The 13,721-nt window shown below is 47.9% G+C and overlaps 4 protein-coding genes across 4 annotated transcripts; 1 reads left to right on the top strand and 3 right to left on the bottom strand.

Moving 5' to 3' along the window:
* Window positions 1–1,563: 1,563 nt before the first annotated feature.
* On the bottom strand, window positions 1,564–4,758 carry BC939DRAFT_186021 (Septin-domain-containing protein). The gene is made up of 8 exons (XM_051550488.1): window positions 4,516–4,758; window positions 4,325–4,353; window positions 3,809–3,929; window positions 3,140–3,350; window positions 2,775–3,027; window positions 2,587–2,685; window positions 1,885–2,485; window positions 1,564–1,770 (listed from the first exon to the last, which is right to left on the bottom strand). Exons 1-7 carry the CDS (start codon window positions 4,529–4,531, stop codon window positions 1,940–1,942), a joined length of 1,275 nt encoding a protein of 424 aa, XP_051416929.1. The 5' UTR covers window positions 4,532–4,758; the 3' UTR covers window positions 1,564–1,770; window positions 1,885–1,939.
* On the bottom strand, window positions 4,483–6,934 carry BC939DRAFT_186043 (WD40-repeat-containing domain protein). Its single transcript, XM_051550489.1, has 9 exons — window positions 6,835–6,934; window positions 6,662–6,745; window positions 6,426–6,555; window positions 6,148–6,307; window positions 5,950–6,040; window positions 5,728–5,855; window positions 5,465–5,635; window positions 5,130–5,315; window positions 4,483–5,030 (listed from the first exon to the last, which is right to left on the bottom strand). The coding sequence occupies exons 1-9, from the start codon at window positions 6,880–6,882 to the stop codon at window positions 4,862–4,864; spliced, it is 1,167 nt and encodes a 388-aa protein (XP_051416928.1). The 5' UTR covers window positions 6,883–6,934; the 3' UTR covers window positions 4,483–4,861.
* A 139-nt stretch (window positions 6,935–7,073) lies between these two features.
* Window positions 7,074–10,454, bottom strand: BC939DRAFT_437026 (WD40-repeat-containing domain protein). The gene is made up of 8 exons (XM_051553652.1): window positions 10,224–10,454; window positions 9,878–10,081; window positions 9,619–9,772; window positions 9,226–9,518; window positions 8,732–9,137; window positions 8,454–8,647; window positions 7,979–8,353; window positions 7,074–7,877 (listed from the first exon to the last, which is right to left on the bottom strand). Exons 1-8 carry the CDS (start codon window positions 10,377–10,379, stop codon window positions 7,209–7,211), a joined length of 2,451 nt encoding a protein of 816 aa, XP_051416927.1. The 5' UTR covers window positions 10,380–10,454; the 3' UTR covers window positions 7,074–7,208.
* Window positions 10,455–10,591: 137 nt separating this feature from the next.
* On the top strand, window positions 10,592–13,466 carry BC939DRAFT_437025 (uncharacterized protein). Its single transcript, XM_051553651.1, has 8 exons — window positions 10,592–10,884; window positions 11,020–11,379; window positions 11,525–11,716; window positions 11,819–12,126; window positions 12,217–12,323; window positions 12,419–12,793; window positions 12,897–13,033; window positions 13,142–13,466. Exons 1-8 carry the CDS (start codon window positions 10,696–10,698, stop codon window positions 13,295–13,297), a joined length of 1,824 nt encoding a protein of 607 aa, XP_051416926.1. The 5' UTR covers window positions 10,592–10,695; the 3' UTR covers window positions 13,298–13,466.
* Window positions 13,467–13,721: the final 255 nt, after the last annotated feature.

The raw sequence follows: 13,721 nt of genomic DNA, 5'->3' as shown, positions 1-13,721 counted from the left end.
CAAAATCTTGTGCAGTATATGAGACTCAAGCACTAATTCTTGCACTTAGAGAGAGGAATCTGAAGTGTCGATTTTCTGCTCTATATATGCAAGAATCGCGACGCGAACGCGCGACTTTTTTTTTTTTTTCTGGGTAAACATCAAGACGGCCGTTGGAGCGTGGTGCAGACCCCGCACTGGCCACTCAGCTCCGTCGTATGTCTTTTCCTCTCGGCGTCTACCGCTACCTCTCCCCGTCGTGTGTCTCTCACGCCCCTGATTGTGATCTCAAGTGCATAGCAAATTGCATCCACCCTGGCACCCCGGCCTTTTTTCAACATCAGCGGTTTGCGTTTGCTGATATCGCGTCCCTTTTCTTTCTTTCTTCTTCCATTATGCTCGTCCCCCAACGGCCGTCTTGCCTTTCTTTTTTTTTGTTTGTTTTATTACTTTTTCAACGAAATCCCTTGTCCTTAGAGGGTTCCCGTAAAAAAAAAATTCCGCCAACAACATCCAAAAAAGTTTCTCCTCCCCTCCCTCCACTCTTTCCTGTCCTCACATTCTCGTCTGTCGTCCTCATCCTACTTCTCCGCTTACTTTTTATCTCGCTATTCACCCTACCTACAACGGCGGCACCATATCTCGTAATCCTACTGTATCCCAGGGTCAACAGCCAAGCGTCATAAACGTACATGAGCTGGAGCAGACCATTCCCAAGCAATCGTGTGCCCCTCCAAAATTACGACCAGCACCAGGGCCAGCACCGGTAGCAACCAATGCCGAACCAAAGCGCCGTTTGGAGAGTGCTACGCTTTTCATTCGAGAGACACATCATGTTGGTGCTGGAAGTCCAGCAACAGTTCCATTCCTTTTATTCATCAGTAATGTATTGTTCAAGATAAAGAAGCGGCACCTCAAGCAGGTGAAAGGAACGAACCCCTTGACAAGGGCATCTCGCGGGAAATGAACGCCGCTGGATGCAGGAGGGGGGGAAGCGGCAGCCAGGAGTGACAAGACCGGTGTTTGTGATGGGGAGGGGATGCAGAGTTTGGAAACGAGAAGGGCCCCAGTTTTTTGCATCAGCAATCCATAACAGCCTTAAAGAAGAAGATAACACGACTTTTTGCACGAACTTGGTGATAATAGTTTGCACAGGGATTTGTTCCTACTACGACATGCATAGATGGCGGCCCATAACATGCATGCTGATGAACGGGGGGATATCTATAACACGTTGCCGGTGCGGTGCCTTAGGAAAGGTTGAAGGTAGGACCATCAAGTGCCAACAATGCAGTCAAGAGAGAGAGAGAGAGAGACCATAACACTGGCCATAATATGGCTTGCGCCGGCCTCTGTCTTGTAGAGCGCCAAGAGTGGCCCCTTGGAGCTGACGCGTTCACAGCAACAAACACTGAGCGCCGTGTGGAGCGGCAGCGTAGACACAGTGGCGGGTATGAAAAAGAGCTGTGTCATTCATTATCTCTTGTTACAGAAAATTGAGCCTTAAAAACTCAGTTAGACGGAGCAAGAGGTAGCACGAATAGAGGCATCAGAATCATAGTCAAAGATTAGTTTCATTTTTTCTAACAGAGTCAAAAGTGTATAAAAAAGTTTAGTTTTTTACTCATTAAAGCTTTGGTCGGCGTAAAGTAATTATTAATGTAATAAAGAGTTGAAAAAGACCAAGGAGTTCATGAAAAAAGGGGGGTTTCCTTTTTGGCAGCATCGCTGCTCTTGTCGCGCAACAGGGACATGTATGGTGAAGGAAGGTATACGTTACAGAAAGCAAGGCTATGCAAAAAAAGATTGAGAAAACAAAAAGCGTGTTAGGTGCCGTTCAGTTGACATGCCAGAAAACCAAGCTTAAAAAAAAAAAAAAAGAGTGCGTGCAAGTCGACGCCTTACCTTTCTCTGTTCAGATCTACGTTTGAGACTCTGAGGGGCATATCAACGGGTATGTTTACTTTCCAGCAAAGCCAAAGCCCTTCTTCTTGGTCTTCTCTGGAGTAATGGGGCGACCCTGCTCGATCCTCCTCTTCTTATCTTCCAGATCCATGCGCTGCTTCTCGAGTGCGTCCTTCATCTCCTTGTGCTTCGCATACAGCTCTGCCTCGGATTGTGTCAACTTCGCCTCCTTCTCCTGGACCTTCTGCTGGAAGACATGCTTCATGTCCTGTTCCATCTTCACCAGCTTGGCCTCGTGCATCGCACGCTCCTCCTCAAGCTTCGCGATAGGATCGACCTCGCGGAAGACAGTGTGATCCTGCTGGTAGCCCATACCAAGAAGCTTTTCTGTACGGTAGTTCTCGTAGTGGATATCGTTCGTGAACTCCTTGAGCTCCTCCATGTGTGTGCGGATCAGCATCTGGCGCAGCTTCACAAAGTCGCAGTGATCCTCATTGTCGACCTCGATGACGCCCCAAGGATACTTGCGGCCACGGACATGGCGACCATCGGGGGTCTCGATGACCTTGTCCGATCCGACAATAGCGAACGGAATCTTGCTCTGGATGGGTTACCAATAGGAGGCGAAAGTCATTTACGGGTTAGCAAAGGCGAAGATTTTTATAGCTATGCCTGAATTGATAGCATCGTAAAAAGTCTTACCATGACATCCTTGGTCTCGTTGATGGTTTCAATATCATCCGAGTCGTAGTGCTGGGCATGGTAGATCTTGATGTCGTGATGGGCAATGTCCAGCAAGATCTATAGGAATACCAAGAGAACAATAGCGTCAGCCAAACAGCCTCATGCGTCCCCCCAATCATGTATACTCAGCAGATCCATGAACATACCCTCTCCTTGAACGCAGCAATCTCCTCGTTGGTCATGGTGTCGCTCTTGGCGATGACTGGGATCAAGTTGACCTTGTTGTGCAATCTCTTCATGAACTCGATATCCAGAGCCTTGAGAGAATGACCCGTGGGCGCAATAAAGTACAAACAAGCATTGACGCGAGTGTCGGTAATCTTGCTGCGATTGACCCTATTTTCCTGCTCAAGGTAAGCATCGAAGCGGCCCTCGATCGTCTGAAGGATGGGCTTCCAGCTATTGTCCGCAGTAATGACCAAGATAGTGGCAAACAGTCGTTAGCAGGCGAGTTCAACACCTCCATTGTGCCACAAATCATTGTCTGCCGATTTTTTTTTTGCACACATACCTCTCCTCGTTGTTGATAAAGTCGCCAAAGCCAGGGGTGTCGACGACGTTGAGCTTCAGACGAACACCATTCTCCTCGATATCAGTGCTCAAGACCTGGATACCGACAGTTCTTGGACTTTCCTCAGAGAGGGGGGCGTGTTCCTTGGGAGGATACAAGGGAGCGTTGAACAAAGTGTTGACCAGGGTCGACTTGCCAAGACCAGATTCACCTAAAAAGAAGCACGGACGATAAAATCGATGATGTGTCAGGAATTCTGTTGTCTGGCTCGATGTATTGGACGTGGATGCGCTGCTGACAATAACTGAAAGCTCAATTGCATATTGATATGATAGGACAGCTGCAGGCATGGGGAAAGCTCGTTGTTCAAGTGCATTCCGGGCGTGCTTTAGGGACAAAGGACGGACGGTTGCTGATGGTGTAAAAATAAGTCTGCCTGCGAGCCCATCTCCAGAAAGAGAGAGACAAAAATAAAGGAGCAGCAACGAGGAGCAGCAGCAAAAATGCAGCCGGGATATAAACACCAAAAGAGAGAGAGAGAGAGAGAGAGAGATAGAAAGAGAAGAGAGCAAGGCTCCAAATTCATCGAAACAGTTGCAGAAATTAAGAAAGAGAGTAGCTTGGGTACCACGCCTGGTACTGTTGCAGCAGCGCAGGACCGTAACATACCGACGACCATGATGGTGAAGTTGAAGCCCTTCTTGACAGACTTGCGGTGGACCTGGTTGGGCAGGTTGGCAAAGCCAACGTAGCCCTGGAGCTTCTTGCGGAGGACGCCATTGCTCAATGACTACAGGGGTATTCGATTCATTCAGACAAATCAAATCAAATCAAATCGTGAGTGTGTGGTTTCATCAACTACCGTTTCCCGTTCACCCATCGATGCCCCATGAAACGCTTTTGGTCGGGAGACAGACACTGCCGCTAATTCAGGCACAAGAGCAGGCCATGGTACGTAATGATCCCTCGATCAATGAGACCATTTGTCACTTTGTGGTCAGATACAGGATCCAATAGATACAGCACAACATGGCCCCTTCAGGGCTATGCGACTCAGACACGACCTCTCGACGGCTGGTCTGTGTCCAGTGCTCGCAGGAAGCACGTTCGACGAGAGAGAGGGCCCAAAAGCAGAAAAGAAAACAGGCACTGGAGATATTCAATTAATGAGAAGTAGAGCGTTACCTTGGATGATGGGGGAACGACTTGGTTGGCTATACGATCGATACAAAGGGACATGGAAGAGAGAAGGAGACGGACGGACACAGTATGGCATTAGATGACAGTTGCAGGTTGCTGGAATGCGCAAGCGCAAAAAAAAAAAAGCGAGAGAAGAGGAGATGAGGAGAGCTTCATCCCGCTGTTCATCATCCTACCGATTTCGGTGGCCATGGTGAAATGTTATGGATGGGAAAAGAGGAAGGGAAGGGTATAGAGATGGATGGTAAGGTAGGTAGTAAGGAAGAGGGATGGGTCCTGGAGTTGGAGATTCAATTCGAATGAGGAATCTGATTGAGAAAGAAAGGAGACAAAGAAGACAAAGAGGGAGGTTGGACAGAAACAGAGTATGAAGAGCAGATGGCAGTAATTGCATTATTACTTTGTGCATTGAGAGCAGAGATGGACTTGTGCGTGTGTAGCTCGTATCTCTTTCTTGCACCACACAAACCATGTTTGTGTGCTACTTACTTCGCTATTTTATTTTCGTTTTGTACTATTTATTCAGCTCATAATGATCTTGAACTTTTCTTCGCTCGGAACCTGGTTCATCACTGCGCGGCCATCGTACGACAGCGACAGGAACAGCCACGGATCCGCGCTGCTCCATGCGACCTGGTACACCGAGTCCTCATGCTGGTCAAACGCCTGGACAAGTCCATCCGTGGGAGCACTACATTGACATGTTTGGAAGAGCCAGAAAAGCACGTCTGAGCTCAGTAAACCAATTGAACGGACAAAGAAACCATTGCAAATAGAGAGCGACCCTTACTCTTGAGGAATATTGTCTTCCAGCTCTGAATCCTCGTCCTGCTCCTGTTCTGTATCACTCGCATCGCCATGCTTATAATCCGCACCTGTAGAAATCGACACAATACTCTGCAGATTCACCTGGCAGTCAGAGCTGGACGTGAGCACCAGTTGATCATGAAACTTGTTGTATGCCACAGACCACACCCTAGCGGACACCCGGACATCGGGTCAAGAAAAACGAACAAAACAAAACAGGCGTTCGGTTAGCATCTTTGTCTCTTTCTTTTGTGGTCAATGCGAATCGAAGGGCCATTTTTTTTTTTTTTTTTTTTTTTTTTTTTGCAGAATGCTTACCAATGGGTGTGATCTTGAATAGTCATGATTGGTCCTGCAGTCGGGTCCCGTACATCCCATATCCTGACTTTGCAATCATCTCCCCCTGTTGCAATTTGAAAGGGCCGGTTCGGATTGTAGTCGACGCAAAGAATCAGCGCTGGCTGTGAATCCTCGATAGCAAATGTTGGTCTAGAAGATATCCCCACATACAAAACAAATATCAGTCTTCAACAAGTGCTTTGCTGTTCTGGATCAAAAATCTATTGTGCCTGAATGCTTACTTTAATGACCCGAGGTTCCAGCCCTGGATCGATCGTCCATATACTGCCACAACTTCCTGAGCATGCGGATTCATCACAGCACTCGTGAATTTGTAGTTTTTATCCGGCGCGTTAATCGAACCGGTCAACTAAGGACAAAGAGATAGCGTAGATGGCTCAGTTGGCAATGAAGCAATCCTTGCGAGCGACACCAATAAAGCGGATTAAAAGCCGATGAAATACCTTTGCTGTTCCTTGCTTGACATCAATGTCCCATATGCATATGCGCCAGTCCTCTACTGAAATGACTTCCGTGCTATCCTGCCAGATAACCCTTACACATAAAAAAAAAAGTCATTTCCAAGGTCGAATGAGTGTGCGCATTCCGATACATATATCATACATGTCGCGGTACAGACAGAGCTCATGGGATACACCTACTTCTTCACAGTCCCATCCGCTACGTCAAGGCTCAGCACATGTTCCAGCTCCCCTCGCAGTTGATGGTGGTGTGGTCGCTCGACATCTATCTCTTCAGAATCCATTTGTTCCTGATTCATTCTCCACAACGATGCTTTGCTCTGTATCCGGTTGCCCTCGACTAGTCATTTTTTTTGTCAAACAACAGCCATTAGTACAGAAATCCCCTGTTCACTGCGTGCCCAATGTCATCGCCACGATCTTTTGGGTGTCCATTGATTCCACAGGATATCCCGTACCTTGTTTGTAACAGGTGAAGAACAGATCCGGATCCTCCTTGGACGCTGAGATATCCCAAATTTCATGAGGATGACTGAATATCGTTGTGTTGATCTCGAACATGTCCTCGTCAAAGGTCAGGAGGTGGATCTACAGCGCGCACGCCGAGATCAAGGTATATGTGTCAATTGCTAGAGCTTCTTATACAATGAAGCCCTCAAAAAAGCGGAAAAAAGAAAAGATATCCCTGTGCTACCTCGTTCGGCTTCAAAAGCTCCTGCGTTCCAATGATGAACCTGCTCTTGCCATCGTTCGACTTGATGGCAGAGAGGCAGCGTGTCTATGTTGATTCAGGAACACTGGTCAACACTTGTGTCGAGTCCATACTGGCATGCCAATAGTCCGTTAAACTGCTGCTGTAAGTGGTACCTGATGCCGTAAACCATAGGCGCAGGAGCGATGTTCAGCTGATTCCATGAGTCCGGTGCTTGTCAAGGATGCAACATGAACTTGGCACTTTGTCGCCCATGCAGCTGAGAAGTGTACCTGGATGTGACTCCACAAATCATAGCACAAATTTGATCCACTGTGTGAACTATGCTCCACAAAAGGCAACAGTGAGCAACCAGATGCGATTCTTTTTTTTTTTTTTATTTTTTTTTATTGAATGCTGTGCTGCGATGAAAAGAGCAAAAGGGTAATAGGATCTAAAGGGGCATGCAAAAAAATAATAAGAGATGAAGTATGGATGATGGACAAGGACGTGCAACACGAACAGATACGGAACACCCGGATAAGCAGGCTTATGTTCCGTAGCTGGCGCGGTAGTAGCTTGGCGGCAGACTCGACAGAATCTTGATAAATGGAAGCTCAACCACCACCAGTGAGTTGTCACCAACAAAGTCCACAAACATCAGCGGCTGGAACTTGTGCAGTAACTGGAAATTGAACTCTTCCTCCTTCTCCTCCTCCACATGATTTGTTGCTGCCGCAAGCACCTTGCGTCCTTTCTTTCCTTCTAGTACCACAACAGCCTTTCCAGACTCCAGCTCAGGCATCGGCAGAATGCCAAGGGCTGCATACTTTTTCATCCTGCGTTCCCGTTGCTGTTTGCGGATCTCGTCCTTGGCACGATCGACTCGTTTCCTCTTGCCAACATTCAGAATCGCATTACGGTCCCCAACGCCCTGATCTAAATCCACCTGGCAGATATAGGTTGCGCCCCAAACAAGTAGTGTATTCTTGCGGGCGGGATTGAAGGCAATGCCCTGAATCTTGTCTTTGAGGCCCAAGAACTTTGTTGGGAAGTTCTTATCTGAAGAGTATTCGCGCGACCAGTCTGTGAGCCGACGGGTTTCGACGTTGAAGAGATAGAAGACGTTGGTGGCTGTGGGGATAACCAGAGTGGGTGAATATGGGTGAAATTGAAGAGCCGTCAACGGGGCATCGAAGACAGGAAGTGTAGCATGGTGCTAGAGCAACGAACAATAAGGCGATTAATTAGTATATTGACCATGGAAAATAAGCACATAAAGATGTGTAGCGCAATTGACACGCGCTCAAAAATGCATACCTGGAGTGTATCCAAGTTGAAGACGAAGATCCGGTTCTTGAGGTCACCCGTTGCCAACCACTGTCCATCTGCAGAGACAGCCATATACACAATCGTCTCTGCCTGACCCTCACCTCCGACAATATCCTCCTGTCCGTCCACGTCCATCGATTCTGATTCCTTGCCGCCCGCTCCACGATGGTGACCAAACTTGCGTAGGGTGTCAAAATTACCGGATTCCCACTGAGCAATATCCACAATGACTACATGCGAGTCCGTGGAGGCGACCACAAGTCGAGTGCTGTCTGGTGTGAATGAAAGAAAGTGGGCTCCTGTTCCACGAACTCCTGGGAAGGACTTTTGCTTCTTGACAATCAACTGACCAGGACGAGCAGGCTAAAAAAGTGTTCAGATGTAATACGGCTCTCGTTGGTTAGTTAGGGCAAATAGCACCGAGCATGTGAAATCGGCCAATGGACGGTGAATCATGACTTACGTTCTCACTGACGCGGAACAGTTTAACCTCCTCAATATCTGCAACTGCAATCCAATGGCCATCCTCTGACAATGCACTGGCGGTCAAGTTGCGGTCCTCCTTGAAGGTCATCTCGAGAATGGCCTGCTGTGGCTCGATCAAATCCATATGTGCACCAATTTCGATCTCTGAGTAAGGCTGAACGGGCGATGCGGCTAGAATGTCGATAATTCGCGAGGTATCAGTACATGCTGATAACAAAGACAGTGTTCAGTTGTTTGTTCCTTGCTTGAACTTACACTTTCCAAGGCGCCAGACCTTGATGCCATGCGCTTGCCTGCAAAGCATGAGGCGGTTTGATTTGCTGATGGATACGATAGGTCTTTGGGGAACATAAGGTAGGCGACGTTGGTTGATATCAGGGAATTGGGCAGCAGGACAGACGACCATCGACACATCGACACCTCCAGAAACCAAGGCATCGACATTCCTGCTCTCATCCAATGCCAATGCACGGACATCGTGTGAGTGAAAGCGTCTTGATCCAGCCAGAACCCACTTTGAGACCATCTCTGTTTTGCCATGGATCGATCCAGTCTTTCCAACCTTTCCATTCTTTCCTGCCTTCTTAGGAGCAGGCTGATCCACGAAGCGGTACTGGTTGCATTTGCGGTCGACTCCTGATGAGAACACAGTGTTGCCGTCCTAAAAGAATAAGACCTGGTGTTAAACAACCGTTGCCCCTGGCGCTTCGAAAAGCTCCTGCTAAAAGAAAGAGTCAACACCGACTTACCCTTCCAACAGCCAAGCAAAGAACATCAGCCCCATGAGAATTGAAAGATTGCAGCATAGTTGTAGTAGCGCCATCCCAGAACTTGACGTGTCCTAGTGAGTCACCACTAACAACGTTGCCATTGCTCAAAATCTTGACAGACCACACCAAGGTATCCTCTCCAGAAATACGATCCACAGTCATGCGGGAAACAACACGACCGAACTCGACATTCCACTTGTATATATTACTGTTAGCTGATCCAGTAACCATGGTCGTATCATCCAGTGACCAAGCCAGCGACAAGATTCTCGCTGTAATTAATGAAAAAAAAAAAAAGAAATGTTAGCGGTCGATCTTCAGAACTTGATAGTTGACAAACAATTCCTGACCATAAAACTGAATAGCGCTTACTTTTTTGCTTATCGAAAGATCTGATGAACGCGAGCTCGCCGTCCGCAATGTCAAACAGCCTTACACACCCGTCCTCACATCCAACGGCCAGCACGGTATTGGCGTGATTTGTCGCCATGCACCAGACAGCTCCACCATGGGAGTCAACCGAACGCTGTTTTGAACCCAGTTATTGAACAGTAGAGCGATGTTAAAGCGAGTTTCAAATACTTGGCGTTTCAATGGGTCCAATCTGTCCGCAATGTAGAACGGCAGTTACCTTGGGCTTCAGCGTTGTGAGATCCCACTCGGTCACGACGGCATTCAGTCCAGCAGAAAACAGCCTAGGAGATGTCTTGACCAGTTTCTTTATGGCTGCTTGCTTTTCCTTTTCTGAATCCCAGAAATCATCGTCTTCAGTCAGAATGGTTTGATGGGCCCACGCAAGGGCTTCGACGGACGTGTTCTTTCCTCCGGGAATAACCTGAGTAGAATAAAAGATAAGCAAGGACGGTCATGGTAAGTATCCCTGCTATGGAGCTCCGTCTGAAGAGCGCATGGTGTAGGCAAAAGCGATGGATAATTGACATCGCTTTGAATGGACGGGAGGCTGAAAAGTACTTTACCTTCTCCAGGGTCCACTCGTTCTTCGGGTTCCAGACCTCAATATCTCCATTGGCCCTTCCGCAGGCCATAACGGGCCTTGTTGTGTTGGGTGCAAAAGCGAGTGCATTGATGGCGGATGGAACATAGTCCACGAATCGACATCTGTGGACCTCCATGGCAGGCTATGGTATGAAGCAAAGAAAAGGAGGAGGGGTACGAGTGGAGTTGGCCGACAGAGTCAAGGAGGCATGCGCATTGCTTGCCTAACGTTTTTCTTTTTTTTTCTGCCTCAAAACATAAACAATAGGCACGTGCTGCAAGTCACGGCTCCGTAATTGCTTGTAATCGAGGACGTGTGTGACATATATACTCAGCTTCGCGCACAGGACTGGGCGTTTCTCTTTCTTCACGCACAAACTCATTTGTGTCTTCCATACCGCTTCTTTCACACCGCTTCCTCCCAACCTTCCACCCCAAATACTCAAAGACGAAATGTCCTCAGCAGTGCCCCGCAATCCTTATCTGAACGATCCTCCGGCGCTCCCAAAGCGGCAACCAAATGCCGTTGGCATAGCCGAGGATGTCGAGCCATACAACCTTGCGCCCCAGCCGGCCGCAAACGTTGCAGAAGACGCTGCACCACCACCACTGCCAGAAAGACAACAGGCCCCCATCACCGTAGTATGTTAAAGCATGTCTTCTGGCAATATCCTTTGATATCCGAATGCCACATATGCTTGCGGATTAAATGTCTTCCGTTAAATTCTAATGCAGCCCACTTTGTTTTGTCATCTTTCTTTCGCATGATTAAAAAAGACTGAGCCTACAACAAGAGCGGCTGTGGGTAACGCAGGCGCCGATTTGTCGTCCTCCTCGCCCGCATTCGTCGAGGCCCCGAGGGGTAACTACCCCGATAGACTCCCGAATCCACGTCAACAGTCCACTGGTGCGCGCTCGATCTCTGGTGCGAGTGCAAAGTCCGAGAGCACCGTCCATACCATACATTCGGCCAAGAACAAGGAAGAGGTGTCCTTCCAATTCGATCGACACGTCCAAGAGATCCGGCGGAGAAGAACTGTGCCAAAGAGCGTACGTCCACCTGAGCGAGATGAGTTTACCAGGATCGAGGCTGAGTCTGGAAAGCGTGTTCTTGATGTGTCGCAATATATCCAAGCTGTAAGTTGATTTGGATTGATGTTTGGGTCATGACATTCCTTTCAACCCTAGGAATGGTTCTCCACATATTTTTTTTTTTTGTTTACTCACACACCTTTTTGTTTACTCTTCATGCTCCGTCAATTTTGTCCCACCATCGACACAGTACTGGACGTATTTTGTGGAGTCGTTGGCGCGCGAGGACAAGGTTCGAAAGATGGAGCCGCTGCAGCTGAAGAAAATGAAGGGACTGGTGAGTCGGCTCTACGACACAACGACGCCAGTGCAGTCCCTTGGATTCTACCTCCAGCGCGTCATGTACTGGACGAATCCGGCGGAGACCCTGGCATGGTTCACTGTAAGACACAGCAAGGTTTCAGCTAGCCCGCATATGATGTCATCGAGGAAGGGTCTTATTACTTAACAATGCTGTCATCTGCTTTATCTATTTATTTCTTAGGTCTACTTCGCGCTCTGGTCCTACAACCTATGGGTGTCTGGGTTGATTTCATTGGTGGTCATCAAGATGTTGAACAACCGATATGGGTTCTTGGGGAGCTACAAAGAGCAGCTCGATGTGCCAGGACCATTGACGGATAACATCAAAAACAAGGAGTCCATGCGAGGATCAAAGATGGATACGCAATTGAAAGAGCTTATCCATTCCAAGGATCTGACAGAGTGGGTCTCGCTGATGAACAAGTTCTGGGGGCCTTATTCTCAAGTAATGTTGGAGGAGACCGTTGGCTATCTGGAGCGGGCCAGAAAGTAAGCAGTCGAATTTAAACGGATGAATGTGTCAAACGGTTGAGATGTTTATGCTGACAATGCGTCTGATCTGACCTACACCTTCCATAGCCTGTTTCGATGGGAGCGACCGATGCAAAGTTGGCTTGTACTCATAATGATGTGCCAGGGCATCGTCTTTTTGCCGTTGGTCCAGTCCATGGCTATTCCTGGAATCGGTATGTAGCAACTGCGGGGGCGGTGTATGGTTTATGGTTTCACGATTGTTTATTAACGTTACATATCTTTGTTCCTTGGGTTTATGGCATAACAGGTTTTTTCCTTGGCGTGGAATTTTTCATCCTGCTGCCATTGCAACACTACTACCCACGGTTCAGTCATGTATTTTCGCCTTTGGAATTGCTCCTCTGGGATGTTCCCACCAACGCAGAGCTGGCAGTGGAGATGATGACGCGCCAGCAAGATGGTGAAAGACGAGTTGCAGAGGAGAACGAAGCCGGCATGCCGGGTGCAGTTGATACAGCCAATGGTTCTAGAGCGGAGGGAGACTCGGCCGCGCTCATGTCAGGAGGTACCCCTGCGTCCAATGTCAAGCAAGAGTATCAGAGCCGAATGGGGGCCCGATCTTCGTCCAGATCGTCTTCGATGACAGAGTCGTTGTACCCTGACACTATGCAGGAGAAGTCAGGTATCCCCCTCCTCTCTCCCTATTTTTTTTTTCCCACAAGGTCATTGTACGAATGCTTGTACAGATACTAACACGCCTGGTTTACTCGTGATGTGACGCGTAGAATTCCATTGTCTGTTTCATGGCAAGCCCGGTAGACTCGTTATTACAGAAGATGCATTGATGTTCCGATCTGCCAAGTTGCTCGGGCGCGACATTCAGGCGCAGATCAAGTGGGAGGACATTGATACCATCAAGAAGGTAAACACGCGTTTCAATCCGCTGCAAAAAAGTGTTGATGGTTTGTTAGCAAGATCAGATTCAGTACTGACGAAACTATATGTGAACGATGTGTGTTGGTTATGATAGTCCAAGTCGATGAACCTGGGTATCTGGTCGATGCCTGGAATCGATGTGAAAGACATCAACGGGCGCTTGCTTGCGTTCCACAACGTGGTGCATCGCGACCAGGCATTCCGCAACCTGGTGGTGACATCGGGCAAGAAGTGGAGCCATGTCGCGTAGGCGAATCTTCCTACGGATCTACGGGAAAACGTCCAGCGGACCTGCAATGTATAAATTATAAATTAGTTTTATCTTCCAATTCAATCTTATCTACTTGGTTTTACACATAAATAAAGTTTGGTAGTGAACACATTTACATTTACATTTACATTTACATTTACATTTACATCAAGAAAAGGGTAAAAAAAAAAAAAGAAGTCATGGTTGCCTGCATTACTGACAGATGGTAGTAGTGCGGACGAAGTGGCACGATAGCATAGGAGCAAGGGTAAGAAGGGGAAAGAGAGCGGGCAGAGGATCCCTTTTCTCCTCTTGCTCGAGAGGGTTTAGTTTCGAGACATGTGTGTATAGGGATGAGGATACAGGTGTGGGTAATTTTTTTGTGTATCTGCCGGAGTTATTCTTATGAAGCATCCGCAGGTCG

The sequence above is a fragment of the Gamsiella multidivaricata genome (genome assembly GCF_025024155.1).
Source record: "Gamsiella multidivaricata strain RSA 2152 chromosome Unknown BC939scaffold_4, whole genome shotgun sequence".
NCBI lineage: Eukaryota > Fungi > Mortierellomycota > Mortierellomycetes > Mortierellales > Mortierellaceae > Gamsiella > Gamsiella multidivaricata.
The sequence above is the reverse complement of the archived record's forward strand: the minus strand, read 5'-3'. Positions and strand labels throughout refer to the sequence as shown.